Raw genomic sequence first — 22,518 nt, forward strand, 5'->3', positions numbered from 1 at the left:
AGTATGACCCATCACAATTTTCTTCTAAAAAATATAGTTCCGTTTAATAATAAATCGATGTCTACGTGCTTTTAAAAATTGTAGGTAATTTATTCAGACAATTTTTTCATCTTTTTTACAGTGTGACTTACATCTCCAAAAATTTTAAAAATATTCCAGAAGTGTTTAAAGATGTATTTTTGAACGCATTTTAAATTTATTTATCATTCGTAAATCAAGCAGTCATTCCATTTTTATCAAAATTACTTCTTTGAATATATTTAACATGAATTCGGATATGCATTTTCGAAAATACTCTAGAATCTATTTAATAAGCATTTTTCATTGAAATGGTTTATAATTTAACTATTTAGTGATATTTCGGATAAGCATCTCTTAAAATGTCAAGCGGAAAATTGAATATAGCACCACATAGCATGATAATCTCTCTCACACTCCATACCTCCTCCATAACAGAACACTTATCGGATGTGCATATCTGAGAACACCATTTTTTTCCATAAAATAATAAAGTTTATTCGGATATGCATCTCCGAAAAGTATCCTGATGACATGATAAGGTTTCTAAGGTCCAAAGTGATATAATACTTGTATAAATATGGTGTCTCTCATCCCATATTTTCTACAAAACACATCACAATAAAAAAAGAATATATATCTCCACCTTGCATTTTTGTGTTTCAATTGTGAGAAGTCGTCACTTCAATTTAGGGTCACCAAGGGCACACCTCTCGCCGATCTGATATATAAACTAAATACTCTCTTCGGATATCTAAAAAATCGAAAAATTGTCAAACTCAAATATCATTCACCCTCGTTTAACGTCGAAGTGGAGATATATTTCACCAACTTCGAATTGAAGACGAATGAAGATTTAGAGGTTATGTAGAGTACTTTTCATCATTATGCAACAAAGGATCTGATTGAAGTGGATGCAAAGATCGCAAGATCCGTCGAAGATATTATCAATATGTTGTAACGCCATGAACTACCCGTTTATAACGAAATGTAACGTTAAATTTATATTAACAATTATATATGCAATGTTGAGTGTTTTAATTTAATGTTAAGTTGTTATGATTTCTACTTCTTGCTCATATTGTCTCTGTTTCTGTTTTGAAGTATCAGAACTATTTTCATATATACATCTCTGAAGTTAGGGGTAGCAAAGCGGGCTGCCCGCCCCGCCCCGCCATATGTCTGCCAAGTTGAAATGGGCATAAGTGTTGGTGTAAGCCCTAGAGGCCAATACTTTTTGTACTTGTATCGAATTATTTATTAATAATAAAAGGTATTTCTTTATTATGTTTTGTTTTTCCAAAATAATAAAGTCCCTAGAATAGTTAGTCTGTTCAATGAAATGTTAAGTGCGACTTAATCTTGAGATCTCATTAAACATAAAGACACTATTCTTAAAGTAACCATAGTCAAGCTTTATTGTGAAGCGGGATAACATTAAAGCATCAAGACTATTATGAAGATAGACTAATGATCACATCTCATGGATCATGGATAAGGAGTTATCAAGTCTTGACACAGGTAAAAATATTAGGAGTAATATTTATACTATATTGACCCGCTATGAGAATACTACATATAATTGTATGCAAAGTGTCATGAGTTATTCTCATGGTGATAAGTAGCGTATACCACCCTTCGACCTGAAATCACAATGGACCCTAGATGTAGAGTCAAGTGCCTTATTGCTGATCAAACGTTGTTTGTAACTGGATGACCATAAAGATAGTTGATTGGTATTTCACAAAGCATGTTGAGGGACATGAGTGACCTAGATGAAATTTTCCCATCTTGCATAATAGGATCAATGTCTTATGGCAAAAGGATAATTGTACACACAAGCTTTATCGCGAAAAGGTTTTTGCCATATCACATGACATTTTCGTGATTTGGGTAGCAGTGATGTGTTGCTAGATACCGCTCACTGTTTATTATGTTAAATGTGTGATTTAATATAATTTCCAACGTCACGAAAACCTACAGGGTCACACACATAAGGGCAGGTTGATGAGAGACCGAGTAAATAAGGAACACCATAAAGTATGGTGCACTTAAGTGAATTCAAAATGTGGTAAGGTACCACAGGCTTAAGTGATATATGACTTAATTGGGCTTTTAGCTTGCAGCTTTAATTGGGCTTTTAGCTTGTAGTCCACACAAGTGGTTCTATAAATAGAACCCTTGTGCTGAAGCATTTCACTTGATGAAATTTCGGTCTGAGAAATCCTAGGCGTATTTTCTTCTCTCTCACTCAAAGCCTTCATTCGTATCAGCTAGCACTGAGACTGAAGGGATTTGTTCGTGTGGACTGAGTAGAGGCGTTTTTCTTCATCAACGCTCGTGATCACTCCTTCGATTCGACATCAAAGTTTTGAATCGCCACAAGAGGTTACCGTTTCTATCACTGATCATGCCCTTTCGTAAGGATCACTAAAGGAAAATTTTAATTTCCGCTGCGTATTATATCGCGATTTTCCTTCAATAAGAACCTAGCCCGCCAATTTTTTAATTTTTATCTTTTTTAATAGATGAATAAATTTTTTTACATTTCAATTACATTTTTCACATAGTTTTTAGAACAATTTTTTATAAAACATATTTTTAACAATTTTTACTTAAAAAATATTGCATATATATTCACAAATAAATGTATAAAATAAAATCATCAATAATTTATTAGAATTAACTAAAAGAATAGTGGGCTTTGGTGGAGCGGCTGCTTTGGCAGGGTGGGCTACAGTTGACGGTGGATTTGGTAGGGTGGGCTTTGGTAGGCGGCGGACCCAAAATTCCAACCAACCCGCATTTTTTTTTGCGGGTGCGCGAGTCGGCCTGACGGGCCACCACCTTTTTTGCCACCTTGATTTGAAGTATATAAGATACAAGTTCGGAGATGCAACTCCGGACTATAATTATGTATAATGAGGGTGGTTCACTCGTTTATGTTCAATTTTGTGTGAAATGAGTGCGTCCGAATCTCTGAAATTTAAGAATATTTTTGAGTTTTCACCAAAAGATTTGTGAAAAGACATAAGAGTTGAAACAAAAATTCTTTTTATTCAATGTCTAAACACAAATATACTAAAGTGGTTTCATTTTTAAGAATGATGATGAATGGGCCTAATCATAGGGAAATCCTCTAAAACAATAATAACTTTGGAATATAACACAATAAGTATCATAATCAATGATTAATGCCTCAATGGTGGTTGAAGGTAGTTGTAATTTTATAGTTTTGTATTAATCAATCCTAAAATAATACCTTAGGTTTTGTTTGAATATCATAAAATAAAACGAGCAGTGTAGAATAGAATATTGAAGCGGAACGGAACTAAAATATCATTTTATTATTTGAAAATTTTAGGACAAAACAAGGCAAGTTATTCATTACGCCTAAATCAAAAGGGAAGGAATATCCTAATAAGTGATAGAATGAAATAAAATTTATACCACTCTATTATGCTACGCCTCATCCATTGTTAATTAAATTATCCAAACAATAAAATATTATGTTATTCCATCTCATTTCGCTCTATTCTATTCCATCAATTCAAACAAAACCTAAATTTTAATTTAAGGTGTATTATTTCTTTTCTAAAATGCTAATTTCTAGTTTTGTTTTGTGTGAAAGGAATAATACATGGTAAATTAATTAAGCAACAAACATAATATTTTTTTATTAACAAAGTAATTACTTTTAAATTTTTTTTAAAGAAAGAGTTATGTAAATTGAATCTTGAATAACCAATGGTGTTAAAAAACATTAAATGGAAGGACGAAGAGGTAAACGGGTCTGTTCATTCCGTCCGTTTTAATTCTGCTTTGCAAAAGTTATCGGAAAAATAAAATTGTAAAGTAGGCATTATTAAAGGCACAAGTCTAAAATCTAGCCGTGTCGTATCAAAGATATGCACCACCCTTATCAAAAATTTACTTCGAACAATTCTGATTTTCCAAGAGAACAGTAAATAATTGTAATTGTTTTTTGAGTCCAAAAGTCTTCCCTATTTTATATAGCAATATCTGTCATATAAAAAGTAAACTTCCGCCACAATTTGATGATGTAACTGAATTGGAACAAGTTGGGAGAAAGACAAGTTAGTTGATACTCCCTCCGTCCCACAATGAGTGACCCATTGGGTCATTTCACACATATTAAGAAAAGAGTATAAAAGTAAGAGAGAGAATAAAGTTTTTACTATAGTGTCCCTATTATGTATTGGAAATGATGAAATTTTTATTAATTAGAGGGTAAAATTGGAAAAAGTGTATTGGAAATTGAAATGGATCATTCATTTTGGGACACTATTTTATTTCAAATGGGTCACTCATTGTGGGACGGAGGGAGTATAGCATTAACAAAGGCCATCAATGGGAATAAAATAAGGTTCTTATACTACTATATGTCCCCACCCTCTATTTCCTTTCCTTCCTTTATCATTGGATGCTTCTATAAATACAACAACAATAGGAACCAAAGAATTTATGCACTACATCATATCACATTAAAAAGCTTGATTAATATGGGCAAAAAATTTGAAGGTTGGGAGTGCATAAATGGAGGGCTGCATTGCTGTGGGAACCTGTCACCTGAACCACACTATCCGTCGATGACGAGATATCCGAAAGGAACGTCACCGGAGGTGGTGGAAGGATCAGAGGCTGCCATAACTGTTGTTTTCTGTGTTATGGGAATGACATGTGCTGCGTGTGCTGGATCTGTTGAAAAAGCCATCAAACGCTTACCTGGAATTCGAGAAGCAGTTGTTGATGTCTTGAATGATAAAGCTCAGGTTCAATATTATCCCTCCATAGTTAATGTAAGTATTTTCATACTCATTTCAATCTCAACAATATATATAATTTACGACTTCTTCTTTATTTATGTTAACATATTATGAAAAAAAAATGATGTGTTAATCGTGATTGAACTATAAATCAACAACTCGTACTCATTTTAGTTGTATGTTTCTTTTTGTTCATATGCTCAAAAACTGTATAAATGAGGGTCTTTACTATAAGAATAACAACTCATAGTGTTCGAATCTTGCCTCTTAAGAATATTTATTTATATATTAAATAATTGTTGCATTAGTAAAGGAAGCTGAAGAGGCGGGCGTTATTAATTTGATAAAAAGTAGTGTACATGATAAATTAGTGTATAATGGATGAGTATATAATAGGTAAACTAGTTGATTGAATATTTTAATATTTAATTAAATTATTTGTTAAGCTAGTAATGGTTAATCACACAAAATATGTGTTTTTCATTTTTAAGAAATGGAGATTCTCAATATTTTATATCAAAAGATATAGACAAGACAATCAAGACATCAAAAATTTAAAGTTTCACTAGTTTATTTCAAATTGAGAGAAGAATGGTCCATGAATTTTAGGAAGGAATTGAAAAGTATACTCATGAAAATATGAAATTCGGTCTAATTGTTTTATTTTTATTTTTTAAAAACTAGATTTTTAAAATATTTTTAAAAATAAATTTCATGATTTTTTTTATTTATTTTTTATAAATTAAAGACTAATTTTGACATATAGTAACATAACTTTATATTGTTGAAGTTTAAAACATATTCAAAATTACATAGTTATTTAAAATGGTTCCTATAACACACACACGGTTCCTATAATGCATGTTTAAAGGCGATTCATTTGTTAACTTATGTCATTACATTTTATGAAACAACACATAAAATGCTTACATGGTCGTCTACATGGACCGAGGTGTCTCCAAGACAGATGCTTTGAAAAAGGCGAATAGGAGCAAGTGATGTTATCTATTATTAGCTAGTCATTTACTCCTGTTCCAAATTATAAGACGCTTTGGAAAAAAATTTGTCCCAAATTATAAGTCACTTTACAATTCCAATGCAACATTAATACAATTTTTCCTACAGATAACAATGTAGAAGTCGAAGTTAAGTATAGTTGACGAGACACTATCACTTTTTCTGGGGTAACTCTTTATGTGAATGGACCTTCACTCTGATAATGGGTAACAATGGTGCTCTTTTCTCTATCTGGTGCATTACTAAAGAAAAAACAATTTTTTTCCTTCTCTAGACCTAGTTATCTCGTGGTATGCTCGGAGTAGAAGTTAGTAAAATTCCTTGCTTTATTGTTAACGTCTACTCCAAATGCCCTATCAAATTAAAGGTTTGCGTGGGCTCATTTGTGCGGATTTGAGTGAGACTTAAGGGTCTCGTTTGGTTTATTATCAATCATTTTAGTTCGATGCTTCAGGCCAATGGGAGAAAATAATCGAAAGAGGGATCCCAACTAAGTTCATTAGACGAATCTTTCGAGTTTGTAACTTAATTATATCCATGGGGTTGTCTGACCTCCAAATTTTGAGGAAGTAATTCACTTGGTACCGATTTAATAGGGTCGTAATGATTATGTTGAATCGTATAATTGTGTTCAATTGTTGGGGAGATGTGAGGCCCTATGAGTCTTTGGGACCTTTCTTGAGATCGTTATAACCACCACCCTCTTGTTGTTAAGTATGTGTCGCAATTGTGGGGACTACACTATTTTGGTTCATTAACTTTTATTGGAAAACCAATGTTTCTCTCGAAGTTGGTATTGCGGTCTAAGGGGAAATTCTTCTTCAAGTTGGATGGAATATGTAGAGAAAATATGAAGTCCCTCAAAACTATGTGTTTAAATCCAATAATAAAGTGGCATTTTATAATTTGAAATTTAGGATTGCTAAGTATGGAGGATCTTAGGATTTGTTGGACACGAGAAATTTTATGATAAGATCTTTGAGCTTTTTAGATGTCGAGACTCTCACTTTTACAATGGTCTCGTTTGAGATGGATTAAGGAAGGGATACAAACACCGACTATTTCGATATTTGTCTAAAGCAGGAACGTTAGAGGAATTCTATTTTGGCCCTTCTTGTATGATATATATATATATATATATATATATATATATATATATATATATATATATATATATATATAAGGTTCAAGGAAATATTAAGATATATTTTATCTTTCACTAATTCGAACTTCCGTTGGGCATGTCGACTTTGGATGGGATTAACTTCCCTAATATTCTTCCTGGCGACAATGTGTCTCTCACTTATAAGTTTTTGTTGGTCGAGTGGATGAGGTTTATCTAGTTTAAATGGTAACAAGAGGGGGAACATATGACTTTAACTTTATCCTCTTTAAAAAGTTATAGGATCCCCTTAGAAAACCTGTGTATATTATGTTTGATAAATATTTTTGTCAATGTCACCATGTTTAGGATCCTGGAATCCTATTGTATCATGTTCAATCAAATGGTGGATTCCTCTATTTATTTTATGTGCTTTGGTATAATTTCTCTTCTTTGGCCATTATATAAGTTGATGGTCAAAGTGTTGCAACTAGGTTAGCCTTAGTTACATATATGATTATGTCCACCAATCAATAACCCTTCCTCAAAGGCATACAACTGGTGGATTGTTTCGTGGTTATGAATGAAATTATTGATTTGACTTATAAGTAGCAAAATTATTGCTTAATCTTCAAATATGGATTTAAGAAACCTATGATTTTTTTAGTTAGTCCTTTCTAGAGTATATGTTTGGGAGGTTAAGTTTTGGTGTGAAATGGAGAGTGTGGATTAAGGTTTGTGTCATTTTGGAGAGCCCCTCGGTTTTGGTCAAAAATTTCCCAACTTAGGAAAGTAATATTCAAAGAAGGCTTAAGAAGGGAAGGCTCTTAGGCCCATTTCCTTTTCCTTTTGGTACTGGGGGGGACAAAGTTTCTTGATGACAAATGATATCTCTTTAGGGTTTTTCTTGGGTTCAATATGGGATGTATGGATCTGGTGGCATCATACCTTCAATATGTTAATGAAAATCTTATCTTGGATGAGGTAGCATGGAACAACATTTAGACTATTGAGATTGTCATTTATTGTTTCGAGCTCACATCGGGTTTACAAGTCAACTTCTCCAAAATTTTCCATTGTGGTATTAATGTGGATGAGTCTTTTATAGACATGGCTGAGAATTTTCTTTATTATAGAGTAGGTACCCTCAGATTCAATCGGTGGGGGGAAACCCTAAAGGGGTGACCACACGGGAGCCTTTAATCAGGGTGAGGGGTGAATGGGTTGATATTTCAAGTGGTGACATAATTTTTATTTTGGGGAGGGGAATCTTATAGGCCCTACTTCAAGACTTGCTAAGAAAGGTTATACACCTAAAGAATGATTCATGGATATAGAAGTTTGACTCTAAGGGCGTGTTCTTGATCCAGTCGGCATATACTGTCTTGATAGTCTCTGCTCTTGGTAAAGATTATATACCTACTATGATAGTGGAGGTGTTGGATAAATGATGGAGTTGAACCTCCTTAAAGGTTATTGTGTTCTCCTAAACTTTTTCTAAGATAAGGTTCCCATTAGGTTATATCCGCTTAAGTGGATAGTCATTGAAAATCCTAATACTACTTCTCGTGTTTTGTGTGATAGCTAGGTGGAATATGTCGACCATTTTTTCTCCATATGTGGTGTTGCCTTATATATATATATATGGTATAATATCTTTAGGTAGTTAAGATACGAGTGATTTCCCTTAATGTATTGACAATATTTTTAATGGGCTTGGGGTATTTGGAGGGGTAAGAGAATTGTGCTTGGCTTGACTTTGATATAGCATTTGGTGATTTTATATATTTGGAATGTACATATTGATGTTATATTTTTAGAAAAACATCAATAGTTGAACAAGGGGTGAACAATATTAAAAGTTCTTCCTAGAAGTGAATTTAAGAAAAGTTGATGGACAATTCCTTTTTTCCAAAGAGCTTAAGAGGAGAATCTTTTATTGTGGGCATATGATGGTGTGTGAGGTTGGCTGTTTTGGCCAATATTGAGTGTCGTGTTGGTCCTTCCTTGATTTTCATTAGCTAATTTGAAAGAGCTATTTCACTTGTCGTCGCTCTGTTTAGTTGTGTGTTTGAGGTTGTTAATTTGTGGTGATAGTTATTTTTTGCATTGCCTTTTTTGTTGGTTGCTTGTCTTTTTTTTTATGTTTTGATTTGGATATGTCTTTAGGGATCTTATTCTTTGGTGTTTAGTGTTTATGCTCCTCCTTATAGTGGTTGCTACTTCACACACATAGATAGATAGATAGATAGATAGATAGACTGCAAATGTAAAAAAAATTACACTATCATAACATCATAACATCATAACTATTCATGGATACGATTCCATATGTAATTATTGAAAAACCTTAATAGGTTATCAAATAGATCTCTCAATTTCTTTTTGAAAAAAATAAAGTGTCCTACCTCATCATCATACAAATAAAGTTCTTTGGCTGATTTACGTTAATGGTTGTCATTGTTGCACTTTATTAATGATACTATATGCTCCACTTTCTCCCTACCACACCCATTTCAATTTCATACATCACTTTTCACATATAAAACTCTCTTTACGCAATTTTAAACAATATTGTCCAATACATAACAGCACATTTTCTACACAGGAAGACAAGATACGTGAAGCCATTATAGATGTTGGATTCGAAGCCAAATCCATGGGAGAGAGTTCAAACGACACCTCATTACAAATATGTCGAGTACACATAGGTGGCATGACTTGTACTTCTTGTTCCTCCAACATCGAATCAGCTCTTCAATCCCTTCCCGGGGTGCAAATAGCACAAGTAGCCTTAGCAACAGAAGAAGCAGAAATCCATTACAACCCAAATATCATAAGCTACAATCAAATAATGGAAGCCATTTCAGATACAGGTTTCAAACCAATATTAATAAGCAAAGGAGAACACATTAGTAAAATCGAACTTCAGATTGATGGCATAAAAAATGATCAATCAATGAATATTATTGAACATTCTCTTAGATCACTCCAAGGTGTTGAAACCATAGACACATATCAAGATACTAATAGAGTTACCTTAACTTATAAACCTTATGTAACTGGACCAAGAACATTTATTGAAGCCATTGAGTCTACAGGATCAGGGTGTTTTAGAGCCACTATATTTTCAAATGATGGAGGAAGTAAAGCACATAAGCGAGACGAAATTAATCGACACTTCAAGTTATTAATATGGAGTTTGGCTTTTACTATTCCGGTTTTTCTGATATCTATGGTTCTTATGTATATACCTGGGATTAAACATGTTTTAGAAATCAAAATTGTTAATATGTTGAGTATTGGATTGCTTTTAAAGTGGGAGCACTAGTGCAAAAAGAACAAAATAATTTTAAAATTTACACCTGATATACTAAAAACGGGTGTAAATGAGAAATTCGGTGGCAATTTTGTAAATAAAATGTTATTTGAAATATTATCAAGTGACAATATACACCCTATTTTCTAAAAACGGGTTTAAATTAAAAATGTTATTATAATAAAATTTCAATTACTCCCTTTAAATTAAAAAACGGGTGTAAATTTATATAAACTAAAAAAATTTATTTAATTTTATGATTCAAAATATTTAATCTATATGACATATTAAATAATAAATAATTTAAACATTATTAACAAATTAATAAATTATTGGACCCATACTAATGATCTAAATTTATTTGATGAAAAAATAATCTAAACATGTTAATGGCATAGTAATAAATAAATAAATAATTCATATTCATTGCATTTCATCCAGATTCATCGCACAAAGTTATAAACTCAGATTCATCGCATTTCACCGATCATCATCATCCTTCAGGAAAATCCCTAAATCACAAAAAAAAACCCTTCTTTCATCTATCGTCATGTTTATTGCAGTCGCGAAAATCCTAAGGCTTAGAGATTCATCAACAATCGCCCATTCCTTTGTGTAGCACTGTGAGTAATTTGACTTTATCCTTTAGGAAAACCCCTAAATCGCAAAAACCCCTTCATCTATCGTCATGTTTATTACAGTCGCAACAATCTTGAGGTTTAGCGATTCATCAACAATCGTCCCTTCCCTTGTATGCTTAGTGAGTAATTTTATTCTCTCCTCCATCTCAACCCTAAATTTTTGTTATTATTGTATTTCACCTGTGTATGTGTCGTAAAGGCCAATTTCTATGGTCATTCTATTGTTTGTGGATTTTTGTTTTTTGTGTTTGATTATATGAACGAATTTGTGATTAGTAACAATTTTCTTTTAGAAAGAAGCTGCGAGAAAGGATATGGGTTCTACATTTTTTGATGCAAACTTGTATCCACAAGGTTCTACGGGTGGTGTTCCAGAGCCCCTTCACCCTAAACCTGGTATGTTAAAGTATTTGATAAGATATAGATGCTTGAACCACTCAGTTTAACTGCTTTTCATTTGTATTAGGACTTTGTTCGGCTTCCTTGGAAAAACCAGTCTAGCCAGAACATTCAATGCCTGCTAGTGTTTCTATTCAATCTTGCTAACAGTGGTATTTTTTTCTGTTTTTGAACGCCAACTGTTTGTGAAAAGCATTTTGTTGCCTTATGAGCATGTCATTGCTGTCAAATTGAACTCTGTTGATTTTCAGGCTTAACTTATCCGGTGGGAAAGAAATTGAGAAAGGTAGAAGGTTTGTACTTCGTGCCCCAGTATAAGACGGAGAGTGAGAATGATGATGAGGATGACAAAGCGTTGGTGGTATCCAGCACTGGAAAACACTTCACTTGTGATGACCTTTATGTAAGGTGCTTATTTCGTAAACCATGGCTTTAATCTCATATTTCAAATCATGATAAAATCGACTTTGAACCCGTATATCTCTTTTAATTTAACAATGTTAACTTCATGTTTCCCGTTGAATTTTTTGATTTGATAGCAATGTTTTTGTCATTTACTTTGTGTTTCAGTGACAGTGATGATTCCTATGTTGACCTTGATTTTGAAGTGCAACCTTATCTGATGAATAAAGTTGGGGAGGTAGAAGGTGCCTTGATTGAGTTGGCACACGAACATCATTCAAGGGTTACCGTGAGTGGTTCTATTTTGATCCCAATGCACCTGTTACCAATTTGACTTGTCAGTTACTTATTGAATAGCTAGTCATTCTTGATTGACGTATAACTTGTAGTAAATTACATCATGATTTGTTTTATGCTTATAGCATACTTGTTTCTGATCTTCTGGATTCACAGGATGAAGTCAGGAATAAGATATCAGCTTTGAAGACAGCTCTACTGAATGAAAGTCAGAACTCTCTTTCTTCCCTTCTTCGAGTTGAGAAATACAAAGAAACCAGGCAGGAGTTGGATAAAAAGTTTGACACTCAATATCAACGCCAAATGTAAGACTGCATTCTTTCGTCATGTCCCCTTTATCTTTTCTTTTCAAGGCAACATGATTCCTTCATTCTACAATATATTTATTGTCAGATTTAAGAAGTAAGCATTGACTATGAATTGTAGGCTCCTCTAGAATTGTCTACATTCTTAATATGCTTTATAAGAGGTCAAATAATGGGTTATTTAGTATGACGGTGCTTTAGCAGCAACACATATTTAAGATAGAGATTAGTTATTCATTATTTATTGATAATCTAGAATGTGTATCATCTAGAAACACATATGAGACACGAGACAGCAAGCATAAGAATCATTCATCCAATGCCTCATGTGACATGCAGTCATGCATATAGGTTAAAAAGGAAAAGAAAATTAAAAAAGTTATTGAATTATTTTAGTATTTTAAATGTAAGACTCTTTTTAAGGTCGTCATATTTTATTTTCACTTTATCGTTTACTTAAACTAGAAGTTAAAATTGTTCTTAAGAAAACATATACGTATACTATTGCTTATTCTAGTGTAAATTATATAACCTTGTTTTTATTAGTACTCTTTAAAAATAGATAATTGTTTTTGCAACTTTATTGTTTATTTAAAGTATTCATTGGTTAGAAAAAAGAAAAGGAGAAAAGGAGACAAAAAATAATGAAAAGGAGAAAAAATCCAATGTATTGCCTAATGGTAATCTAGAATCTGTAGGTGAAACCGTGGGTATCGTATATTCGTGACTTTCCATTTTAGTTTGTTACTGAGAAACCAATGATCTGTAGTATAGAATTGATTGATTTTAGTGACATATTGGTGATGTAGGGAACCAATGCATTTTGTAGTGGTGGTGACCAGGCCTAGAGGACTCAAGATGGTTATTCCGATAGTGAAAATACCAGTCGCCTTTATGTGTTAGACTTGCAGGTATATATCAATGCATTCCTGATGTTTCTTTTTAGGTGAATGGAAGTGATCTTTACTCGAGTTATCTCTTTTAGGGCTTTCTGTGGAATTATTTTCAATGGACCAATGTTGTTTGAGTAAATCATCATTTTCGCCCTCCAAATTCTAAGTGTCCATTAATTTAGTCTTTCAAATTTACGAAATGGCAGTTTATTCCGTAAACATTAGTCGGATCTTGACTTTGAGTCGGATCCATGGCCAACAATCTCTGACAGTGCTAAAGATTTGGTAAAACTGATGTTGGATAGAGACCCTAAGAATAGAATCTCTGCTCATAATGTCTTATGTGAGTTCCTTTGATACTGATTTCATAACGTCTTATGTAAGTTATTTGGTTTGGTTCACTCTGTTTGATCTTGTTTCATTACTTTGGCTCATTTTATGAAGTGATATAGGGGTGATATCTGAAGAGTGGTTCAATGAGATGAGGAACAATGCATTAAGTACAAACTTTGAATAATTGAGCTCATTTTGAATTTTCTTTTGGGTTATTTGTATCTCCCATGTAAGAAGTTTGAATAATTGAGCTCATTTTGAAGTTGTAGTTTATGTTTATTTTTCATTATGTTGATTCTTGTTTTGATTTTTGAAATTTCAGACCTACATTTAGGAGAATTATCAGAAATGGTTCAACAGAAATGTTCTCAGGGTTACTTTACATTTATTCCTTATTGAACTGCTTAATTTGTTTGTGGTATGGAACTCCTTTGATATCACATGATAATATTTTGGTTACAACGGTTAATTCGATTGGAACGGTTACTTTGGCTTCTCGTTCATATAAATACAATCTATGTAATCATGATATAAATCAATTTGCGGAGCAGATATGCTCTAGACGTATGAATTTGAGAGGTTTGCCTTTTTTTTTTGTAAATTAAAAGAACTAAGCTAGTAATTTATTGTAGTCATGTCTTAATAACATGTATGTATGCTATGTATGCCACGGACATGCCGTCAATGAAACCTCATGGCTGGCAGGATGAATCTATGAAGTAAGTATTCTTTTAGAAAAACATTTCCAAGCATACAAGGTTCTTCCTTTTTTCTCTGCTGAATGGTTCTGCATATATATAACATGGTTTGGTTTCCTGCAGGTCTGCATTTGGAAGAGCAAGAAGAGGCACCATTGGAATGATATGCATGGACTTCACAGAATCAGATACAGACATATCATTCGTAAGCTCTGGGAGGCCAAGCAGTGCTTATTCATCCTCTATTTACGATTGCATGGACTCCGCTCAAACTTCACAAGTTTCTACTAGTTCAAATTGTATTGTAAATAATGGTTTATGAATATATGCCAAATGTCACACTAAGGGATCACCTTTCTGGTACATTTGAATTTCTCGTTTTCTATCTTCCCGATATTGTATGTTAACTTCTTATGATTTAGTAACATCGTATGTTGTTCTACACAGTTACATCAAAAGAACCTCTGACTTTTATCACGAGATTGAAAATCGCGCTAGGGTCAGCTAAAGGTCTCATGTATCTACACAATGAAGTTGATCCTCCCATATTTCATCGGGATGTCAAGGCCAGCAACATATTATTGAACTCAAAGCTCGCTGCAAAAGTGGCAGATTTTGGACTTTCATGGCTTGCCCCAGTTCCAGATATGGAAGGCATTGTTCCTGGTCATGTATCTACAGTGGTAAAAGGGACACCGGTAAGATTTTCATAGTTGGATTTTGGTTTAACTTATTTGAACTTATGTATTGACTGACATAAACTCTTGTGAGACTATTTGACGGGAGCATACGGAAGAAGCTTATGATATGTATATAAGCTGTTTTTAGCTTATTTTTCTAAGCTCTCTACGATAACTTATGAAAACAACTTATAATTTATTTGAAAACAGTTTGATATTTATCTTTTCTTAATCTTTTTCCCACCCCTTGATTTTAAATATGCAGGGTTACCTTGATCCGAAGTACTTCTTAACTCACAAGTTGACCGACAAGAGTGATGTTTACAGTCTCGGTGTTGTGTTTCTTGAACTTTTGACCCGAATGCATCCTATCTCACATGGCAAAAATATTGTTAGAGAGGTATTTGCTTGACTTCGTTTATATCCGGAGCATTATCAAAATAACTGAATGCTTGATGCAAATGCTTATGAATACCTTTTTTCAGGTTATTCTTTCATACCAAGCTGGCGTAATATTTTCAATCATCGACGAGCGAATGGGGTCAGTAACAATACTGATGTGGGATGTTGATGCAATTATGTGCATTTCTTGGAGCAGTTGTCCCGAATTGGCTTAATAGTAACTTAAAATTCTTTGCTGTGTTATCCTTCCGGCGTGTTTAGAATTTCTTCTACCGTCATTCACTCTCAGCCAGTTGACATTTTTTTTGTGCTCCAGTCATGTTTCATTGTGATTCAACCAGCTGCAGCTTCTCTGGTGATGGTGAAACTCATTCATCCCTGCAAGTCCTTATACATGCTAGCTGTTATAAACTTGTTATTAAGTGAATTATTTCAATTGGTACCATTAAGAAGTTTGACTAACATTGTGTTTTGTTTCTGTTTGAGATCATTTCTATAGAGAATATTGAACAATAATCATTGTTATTAAGTGAATTATTTCAATTGGTACCGGTTTCTATCACTAACCTTTAGATGTGGCATGGTTTGTATGATGCAAATGGTTGAAAATCAAAAGGTTGAGGAGGAAAATCTACAAGATCAAATACAAATGGTTGAAGAGGATAAGGACATAGAAATGTTGCCAAAATGAAAGCCAAAGAAGAAGAAGAAAACTTATATATGAAGAAAGTGTTATGACTTAGTTAAAATATAATTTTTATGTGTATGATTTTATAGTAGTTGAAATATTATTACTGTACATGATTTTCTATACTTTTTGGTTAATATTAAAAATATTTTGACTTAGTTAAAATATGATTTTTATGTGTATGATTTTATAGTATTTGCAATATTATGACTGAAAATGAAATATAACTAAATAGTGTATATGAAACAGGGTGTAAATAGATATAATTGTTCATTCATAAATGGTGTATTTACACCAAATTTTTATTAAAATAGGGTGTAATTAAGAACATATCTACACCTGATTTTTATTAAAATAGGGTGTAATTAAAATGCAATTATGTCCAATTACACCTGATTTTTATTAAAATAGGGTGTAATTAAAATGTAATTATGCCCAATTACACCCGATTTTTATTAAAATAGGGTGTAATTAAAACGTAATTACGCCCAATTACACCTGATTTTTATTAAAACAGGGTGTAATTAAAACGTAATTACGCTCAATTACACCCAATTTTTATTAAAACAGGGTGTAATTAAAAACGTAATTACGCCCAATTACACCTGATTTTTATTAAAAGAGAGTGTAATTAAAAACGTAATTACGCTCAATTACACCCGATTTTTATTAAAATAGGGTGTAATTAAAAATGTAATTACGCCCAATTACACCCGATTTTTGTTAAAATAGGGTATAACGTAGAACGTATTTACACCCGATATTTTTAAAATAGGGAGTAATTACGAACGTATTTACACCCGTTTTAAAAACGAGTGTAAATTCGTTAGACATTTCTCACCCTGTGGATATACACCCGATTTTTATTAAAAATAATGGGTGTAAATTTAATAAAAAACGGGTGTAAATTAACATTTTTGTACTAGTGGAGTTTTCGACTCCGGTACAGTTTATCATAGGGAGAAGATTCTATGTTGGTGCTTATAAGGCTTTGAGGAAAGGTTATGCAAATATGGATGTGTTAATAGCTTTGGGAACAAATGCAGCTTATTTCTATTCTGTCTATGTTGTTGGAAGAACGGTTTTTTCTTCGCATTTTAAAGGAAGTGATTTTTTCGAAACAAGTTCTATGCTTATTTCATTTATTCTACTTGGGAAGTATTTGGAAGTGTTGGCTAAAGAGAGAACATCACAGGCTATTGCTAAACTTATGGATTTGACGCCTGATACGGCAATGTTATTAACTCAAGATGATAAGGGAAATGTGATCGGCGAACGGGAGATTGATAGCCGGTTGATACAGAAGAATGATGTGATCAAAGTTGTGCCGGGCGCGAAAGTAGCATCGGATGGTCTTGTTGTTTGGGGACAAAGTCATGTGAATGAGAGTATGATAACTGGTGAGGCAAAGCCTGTTGCTAAGGTGAAAGGTGATATGGTGATTGGTGGTACTTTGAATGAGAATGGTGTTTTGCATGTTAAGGTAACAAGAGTTGGATCAGAAAGTGCACTTTCTCAGATTGTTAGACTTGTTGAGTCTGCTCAGATGGCCAAAGCTCCAGTGCAGAAATTTGCAGACCAGATTTCCAAATACTTTGTCCCTATAGTAAGTGTAAATTAGTAATACAATTGTTCATACAATTATTTTACATATGTTAATGAACTTAGTGTCTGTTTTTACAGGTTATTGTGATATCTCTTTCAACATGGATCTGTTGGTTTGTGGCTGGAAAGTTGCATACATATCCAAAATCATGGATACCATCTTCAATGAATAGTTTTGAGCTTGCACTTCAGTTTGGAATTTCGGTGATGGTTATAGCATGCCCTTGTGCTCTAGGACTAGCAACTCCTACAGCCGTCATGGTTGGTACTGGAGTTGGTGCAACTCAAGGTGTATTGATCAAAGGTGGCCAAGCATTAGAAAGTGCACACAAGGTCAGTGTGAATGCCATTAATTTTTTATTATCTCGAGTTACCGTTTCAACAACAGAAAACTCACTTCCTACTTACAATTTTGCAGGTGAATTGCATTGTGTTTGATAAGACAGGAACTCTCACGGTTGGGAAGCCAGTGGTTGTAACTACAAAACTGTTCAAAAACATGTCAGTTAAAGATTTCTATAAATTTGTGGCTGCAGCAGAGGCAAGACTTCTTCTATTGGTCATAACTATTAGAATATCTCAAGTAACATTATTATTCAACTATGAAATATTCACAAATATGGACACTGGACACAACACTGATACTAACACGTACACTGGACATGTCTTGAATGTGAAATGTCCATTCTAGTTATTCAATAATGTTTTTTGTTATATATATATATGATTAGGTGAATAGTGAGCATCCAATAGCAAAGGCCATTGTGGATCATGCCAAAAATATCATAGAAGATGAACAGAATCATTCATTCCCAGAAGCAAAAGACTTTGAGTCTGTTGCAGGACATGGAGTGAAAGCCATTGTTCAGAACAAGGAAATTATGGTTGGGAATAAAAAATTGATGCTTGATCATAACATAGCTATTTCAGTGGAAGCTGAAGAAGTACTAGCAGAAGCTGAAACTATGGCTCAAACTGGAATTTTAGTATCATTGGATGGAGAAATTGTTGGAGTTCTGGCTGTGTCTGATGCATTGAAACCTAATGCAAAAGAAGTTATATCTATTCTAAAATCCATGAAAATCAGAAGCATAATGGTGACAGGTGATAACTGGGGAACTGCAAATTCTATAGCTAGACAAGTTGGTATTGAAACTGTCATGGCAGAAGCTCAACCTGAGACTAAAGCTGCTAAAGTAAAAGAATTCCAGGTACAAACTATAATCATGTTATTATATTATGAAACTATGTTCATACCGACACTTCAGATTGAAAGCATGTCCAGTGTCAGACGCATATTGTTGTATGACACTAGTACAAATGGTTACACTAGTAATGATTTGACTTACTTGCTTGCAGAATGCTGGCTACACGGTTGGAATGGTGGGAGATGGGATAAATGACTCGCCAGCATTAGTGGCAGCTGATGTTGGAATAGCGATTGGTGCTGGAACAGACATAGCTATAGAAGCAGCAGACATTGTTCTAATGAAGAGTAACTTGGAAGATATAATAATAGCCATTGATCTTGCAAAAAAAACTCTCTGGCGCATACGTTTAAACTATGTTTGGGCTCTTGGCTACAATATTCTAGCAATTCCTATTGCTGCTGGTGTTCTTTACCCGTCTACTAGATTTCGGTTACCTCCTTGGATTGCTGGAGCTGCAATGGCTGCATCTTCCATCAGTGTTGTTTGTTCTTCTCTTTTGTTGAAGAAATATAAAAGACCAAGCATGCTTAAGAAGATGGAGATGAATGGTATTAAGATTGAATAATGATTGTGTCAATTGTAAATATAATAAAGAAATGGTTTCCCTCTCGTCAAATAGTGATTGACGGCAGAGTGATTTCAGTCACTCTATCTGTTGTCCTCAATTTTATTTATTTATTGAATTGTAAATCTTCACAATTTGATTTCAATTGTATGATTTACAATTGATTGATTTGTTGTAGAGATAATTCATGTTTGGTAAGTGTATGATAGCTAAGCAAGGTGGTTAGTTTGTTAGGAGTTTGTGATTGATTAGTTAAGTTTGTTATTAGAAACTACTATTAAAGTTTGTTATCATGTATAAATAGATGAGGTGAGTTTGTAATGTAAGTAATAAAGTTTCCTCAAAACTCATTCACTGTATTCTACTTCATCATAAAGTTCATCATATAGATTCTGGTTCAATTCAGTTCTTTTGCAATGGCAAATGGAAGCTAAAATTTCAAAGCAATTTTCTGCAAATCTATCAGTTTTCAAAGGTGAAAACTATGATAGAAGAAGTGCACAAATGAGAGTCATGTTTAGATTTTAAAATGTGGTTGCAATCGTGAATGATGGTGTTCGGTGGTGGAACCAGAAATGGAAGAGTTTGCGGAAGATACGACGGAGCGAAGCTTCTCAAGCGATTCAAGGGAGGAGTGTCTCGATCGAAGGTTGCGATTGTGATGCTACTGGAATCTGAGGTGTTGATCTTGAACTAGTGTTTCTAATTTCCGGTACGATGGATCTATGGGGTGCCTGCATAGTTAACACTTCAACGCCTAAGTCAGTTAGGGTTCAAGATAATCGTAGTGAAAATGGAGATTAGAGATTGTGACCTGAAAACTCCTTGAGAAGGTATTTATACCTTGGGCTTAATGGAACGGGAAGGATAATTGGGCCTTACCTTATTGGACCTTTGCTCAGCACAAAACAGTTTCCCCCAAGACTCGTTGGACACTCTGGATGTCGAGGGAGTCTTTTAGCAGTTATGGCTGACCTTCAAGAATGGTTGTTTGTGCTTTAGCAAGCATGCATCACTTTGTTTTTGCCAAAAATTAATGGAGAAAACATGAACATTAAATGCATCTCATCATCGAAATGAGATATATAGAAAGAAAAAAGAGAGTACACTAGAATTTATAGTGGTTTGGCACGTTCTTTCTCACTTTGTGCTTAATCCACTCTCAAATGGTTGTCCACTGAAAATTCATTGGTCTTCTAATATGATTTATAACAAAATTACAAGAGTTCATACAATCACTAGTCCAAAATAAACGCTGAAAAATAAATTTCTTTTTTCTCGATATTTGACTTATAGATAGCTTCACAGACGGGACTCTATGCGAAGTATTTACTTGAATTTATTTCATGAATCTTTCAGCCCTACGAAAATTTCGACACAGCTCTGCTGGTATCTTGAGCGTTGATAGGTCTGAAGATTAAAAAGAGCTCATACCCTATTTGTAGACTTTCACGCAGTACTACGAAAGTCAACCTAGAGAGAAAAACCTTCTTCTTTACCGCTGGAAATGTCAGAATCAGTCACAACATCGTAGAATCTTGCAAGCCTCTGAAATCTTAACCAAATCTTCAAAGAAACGTTAAATTCAAAACGAATATCCTCAATCATTCACAAATTTTCAAAGATAAGATTCGGATCCATGCAACAATGAAAAGAATGAGATAGAAGATGAAAGAAATCGTTTGCAAGTACTCACAAAAGATTCAAAACTCTTTGGACAAAAGAAAAAACAAGTGGTTTATGAGTTTTCAAATCACCAACGAAAGAATATGTTTTCTAGTATTGTGAATGGTTTGAGAGTAAAAAATGATTTATAGGTGTTGGAGATGAAGCACAAAAAATGGTGAAAAATCATGTTTGATTTGAGTCATCGACACTTGTGTGATTTGAGTCAAGTGGAAAAGTAATGTGAAACAAGATCTGCACTTAAAGAGAAACTTATTTTGCTATGATTCGAGTCAAGTATATACCATGATTCGACTAATGCAAGTTGTGATTCAAGTCATGAATAAGTCATGTTTCGATTTTAACTTGGCAGGGGCTGACAGAAAATTCATGATTCAACTCATGTATAAGCTCTAATTCGATTCACAGAGTGCATGATTCATATCATGTGTAAGTTGTGATTCAACTCACAGGCTTACACCAATTCTTGTTTTCCTTATGTTCAGTTTGATTCGACTCATAGGGTTGTGTGATTTGAATCACACAACCAAAATCTCAAAATTTGAAGTTTTCAAAGATATTTTGAGATTTTACTTGTGACATGACTTGAATCAATCTCAATTATGGTTCTTGTTCCAAAAACTCGACTAATTGACTTAAAGCATAACGTTCATACTCAAACACAAACATTTTGAATTATACATGCTAAAATACGGATTCAAAACTCAATTAAAAAATGTGCAATTGAAGAGGAAACTCGGTGATATAAGATTAAAACCAAAATAAAGCTTAAGCGACAAGCAACAAAACCATATAGAGTTCTCCTTCTTAATGTATCAGAGATATGCAACTTCAAACTCAATAATTGATCTACTTTCCAAACTCTCCGGTACCAAAAAGTCGGGACACAATAAAACGGTGATTCAAGAGACCTTTCTCGTCTTTAGTACATATATATGAGTTATCCACACTTATTTTAATCAATAATTGGTTCAGTATATATTACTAATTTATTCAGAGATGAGTGAAAACTTAACTCAAGAAGTAGCTGTTCAAATCGAAAGATGTCTTAATTTAAAACCAATACATGATGGTTAAAAGGTGTAAGGGTCTCTCAACGACCATAAAACCATTGTAATTAATGGTAAATGTACATAACAGTTTGTACCAAATAGTGCATAAATTTGTTTAAGAGTTGTTTCCCTACACCTAGTGGTATAAGTTTTTTCTATAAATAGATTCACTTTAGGTAAAAGAGAGTAATTAAGTGAATTTTATTCTATAAATAATTTGTTTTTTTTCTTCAGTGTACAAGAGTATTTGAGTGAACTATATTATATAAAACATAATTGATTGATACACTTGATGTGAATGTGTAATCCATATCAAAGATTTTGAAATATCTTGAATGAGATCTCTTAGTTTATTTATTTGCATCTAGTTTGCATAAACTGTTGGGAAGAATCAAATTTAAAGTTTAGTGGGTTCATA

General features: G+C 33.4%; 1 protein-coding gene and 1 pseudogene across 7 annotated transcripts; both read left to right on the plus strand.

Annotated features, from left to right (window-relative positions):
* Positions 1 to 4,441: 4,441 nt before the first annotated feature.
* LOC131652460 (probable copper-transporting ATPase HMA5) lies at positions 4,442 to 19,557 on the plus strand (annotated as a pseudogene).
* On the plus strand, positions 10,260 to 16,163 carry LOC131652459 (probable LRR receptor-like serine/threonine-protein kinase At1g06840). 7 transcript variants are annotated; one of them, XR_009298720.1, is made up of 10 exons: positions 10,260 to 11,003; positions 11,178 to 11,280; positions 11,535 to 11,691; positions 11,854 to 11,974; positions 12,139 to 12,287; positions 13,097 to 13,198; positions 13,387 to 13,523; positions 13,625 to 13,742; positions 13,836 to 14,232; positions 14,335 to 14,523. XR_009298720.1 is itself a non-coding variant. In XM_058922312.1 (7 exons), exons 1-6 carry the CDS (start codon positions 10,932 to 10,934, stop codon positions 13,188 to 13,190), a joined length of 696 nt encoding a protein of 231 aa, XP_058778295.1. In that variant the 5' UTR covers positions 10,260 to 10,931; the 3' UTR covers positions 13,191 to 13,198; positions 14,710 to 14,795. The 7 variants fall into 7 exon arrangements, 4 of the variants coding, with proteins under 4 accessions (XP_058778295.1, XP_058778294.1, XP_058778296.1 ...); XR_009298722.1 differs by having other exon boundaries at positions 13,633 to 13,742; XR_009298721.1 differs by lacking the exons at positions 13,836 to 14,232; positions 14,335 to 14,523 and adding an exon at positions 14,710 to 14,729.
* Positions 19,558 to 22,518: the final 2,961 nt, after the last annotated feature.

Source organism: Vicia villosa, linkage group LG2 (genome assembly GCF_029867415.1).
Source record: "Vicia villosa cultivar HV-30 ecotype Madison, WI linkage group LG2, Vvil1.0, whole genome shotgun sequence".
Lineage (NCBI taxonomy): Eukaryota > Viridiplantae > Streptophyta > Magnoliopsida > Fabales > Fabaceae > Vicia > Vicia villosa.

Coding starts and splice junctions, on each gene's coding strand:
- LOC131652459 (XM_058922312.1), top strand. CDS start 10,932: ATGTTTATTACAGTCGCAACAATCTTGAGGTTTAGCGATTCATCAACA. Junction 11,975..12,138: donor AACATCATTCAAGGGTTACC/GTGAGTGGTTCT, acceptor CTGGATTCACAG/GATGAAGTCAGGAATAAGAT. Junction 12,288..13,096: donor ACTCAATATCAACGCCAAAT/GTAAGACTGCAT, acceptor TTGGTGATGTAG/GGAACCAATGCATTTTGTAG.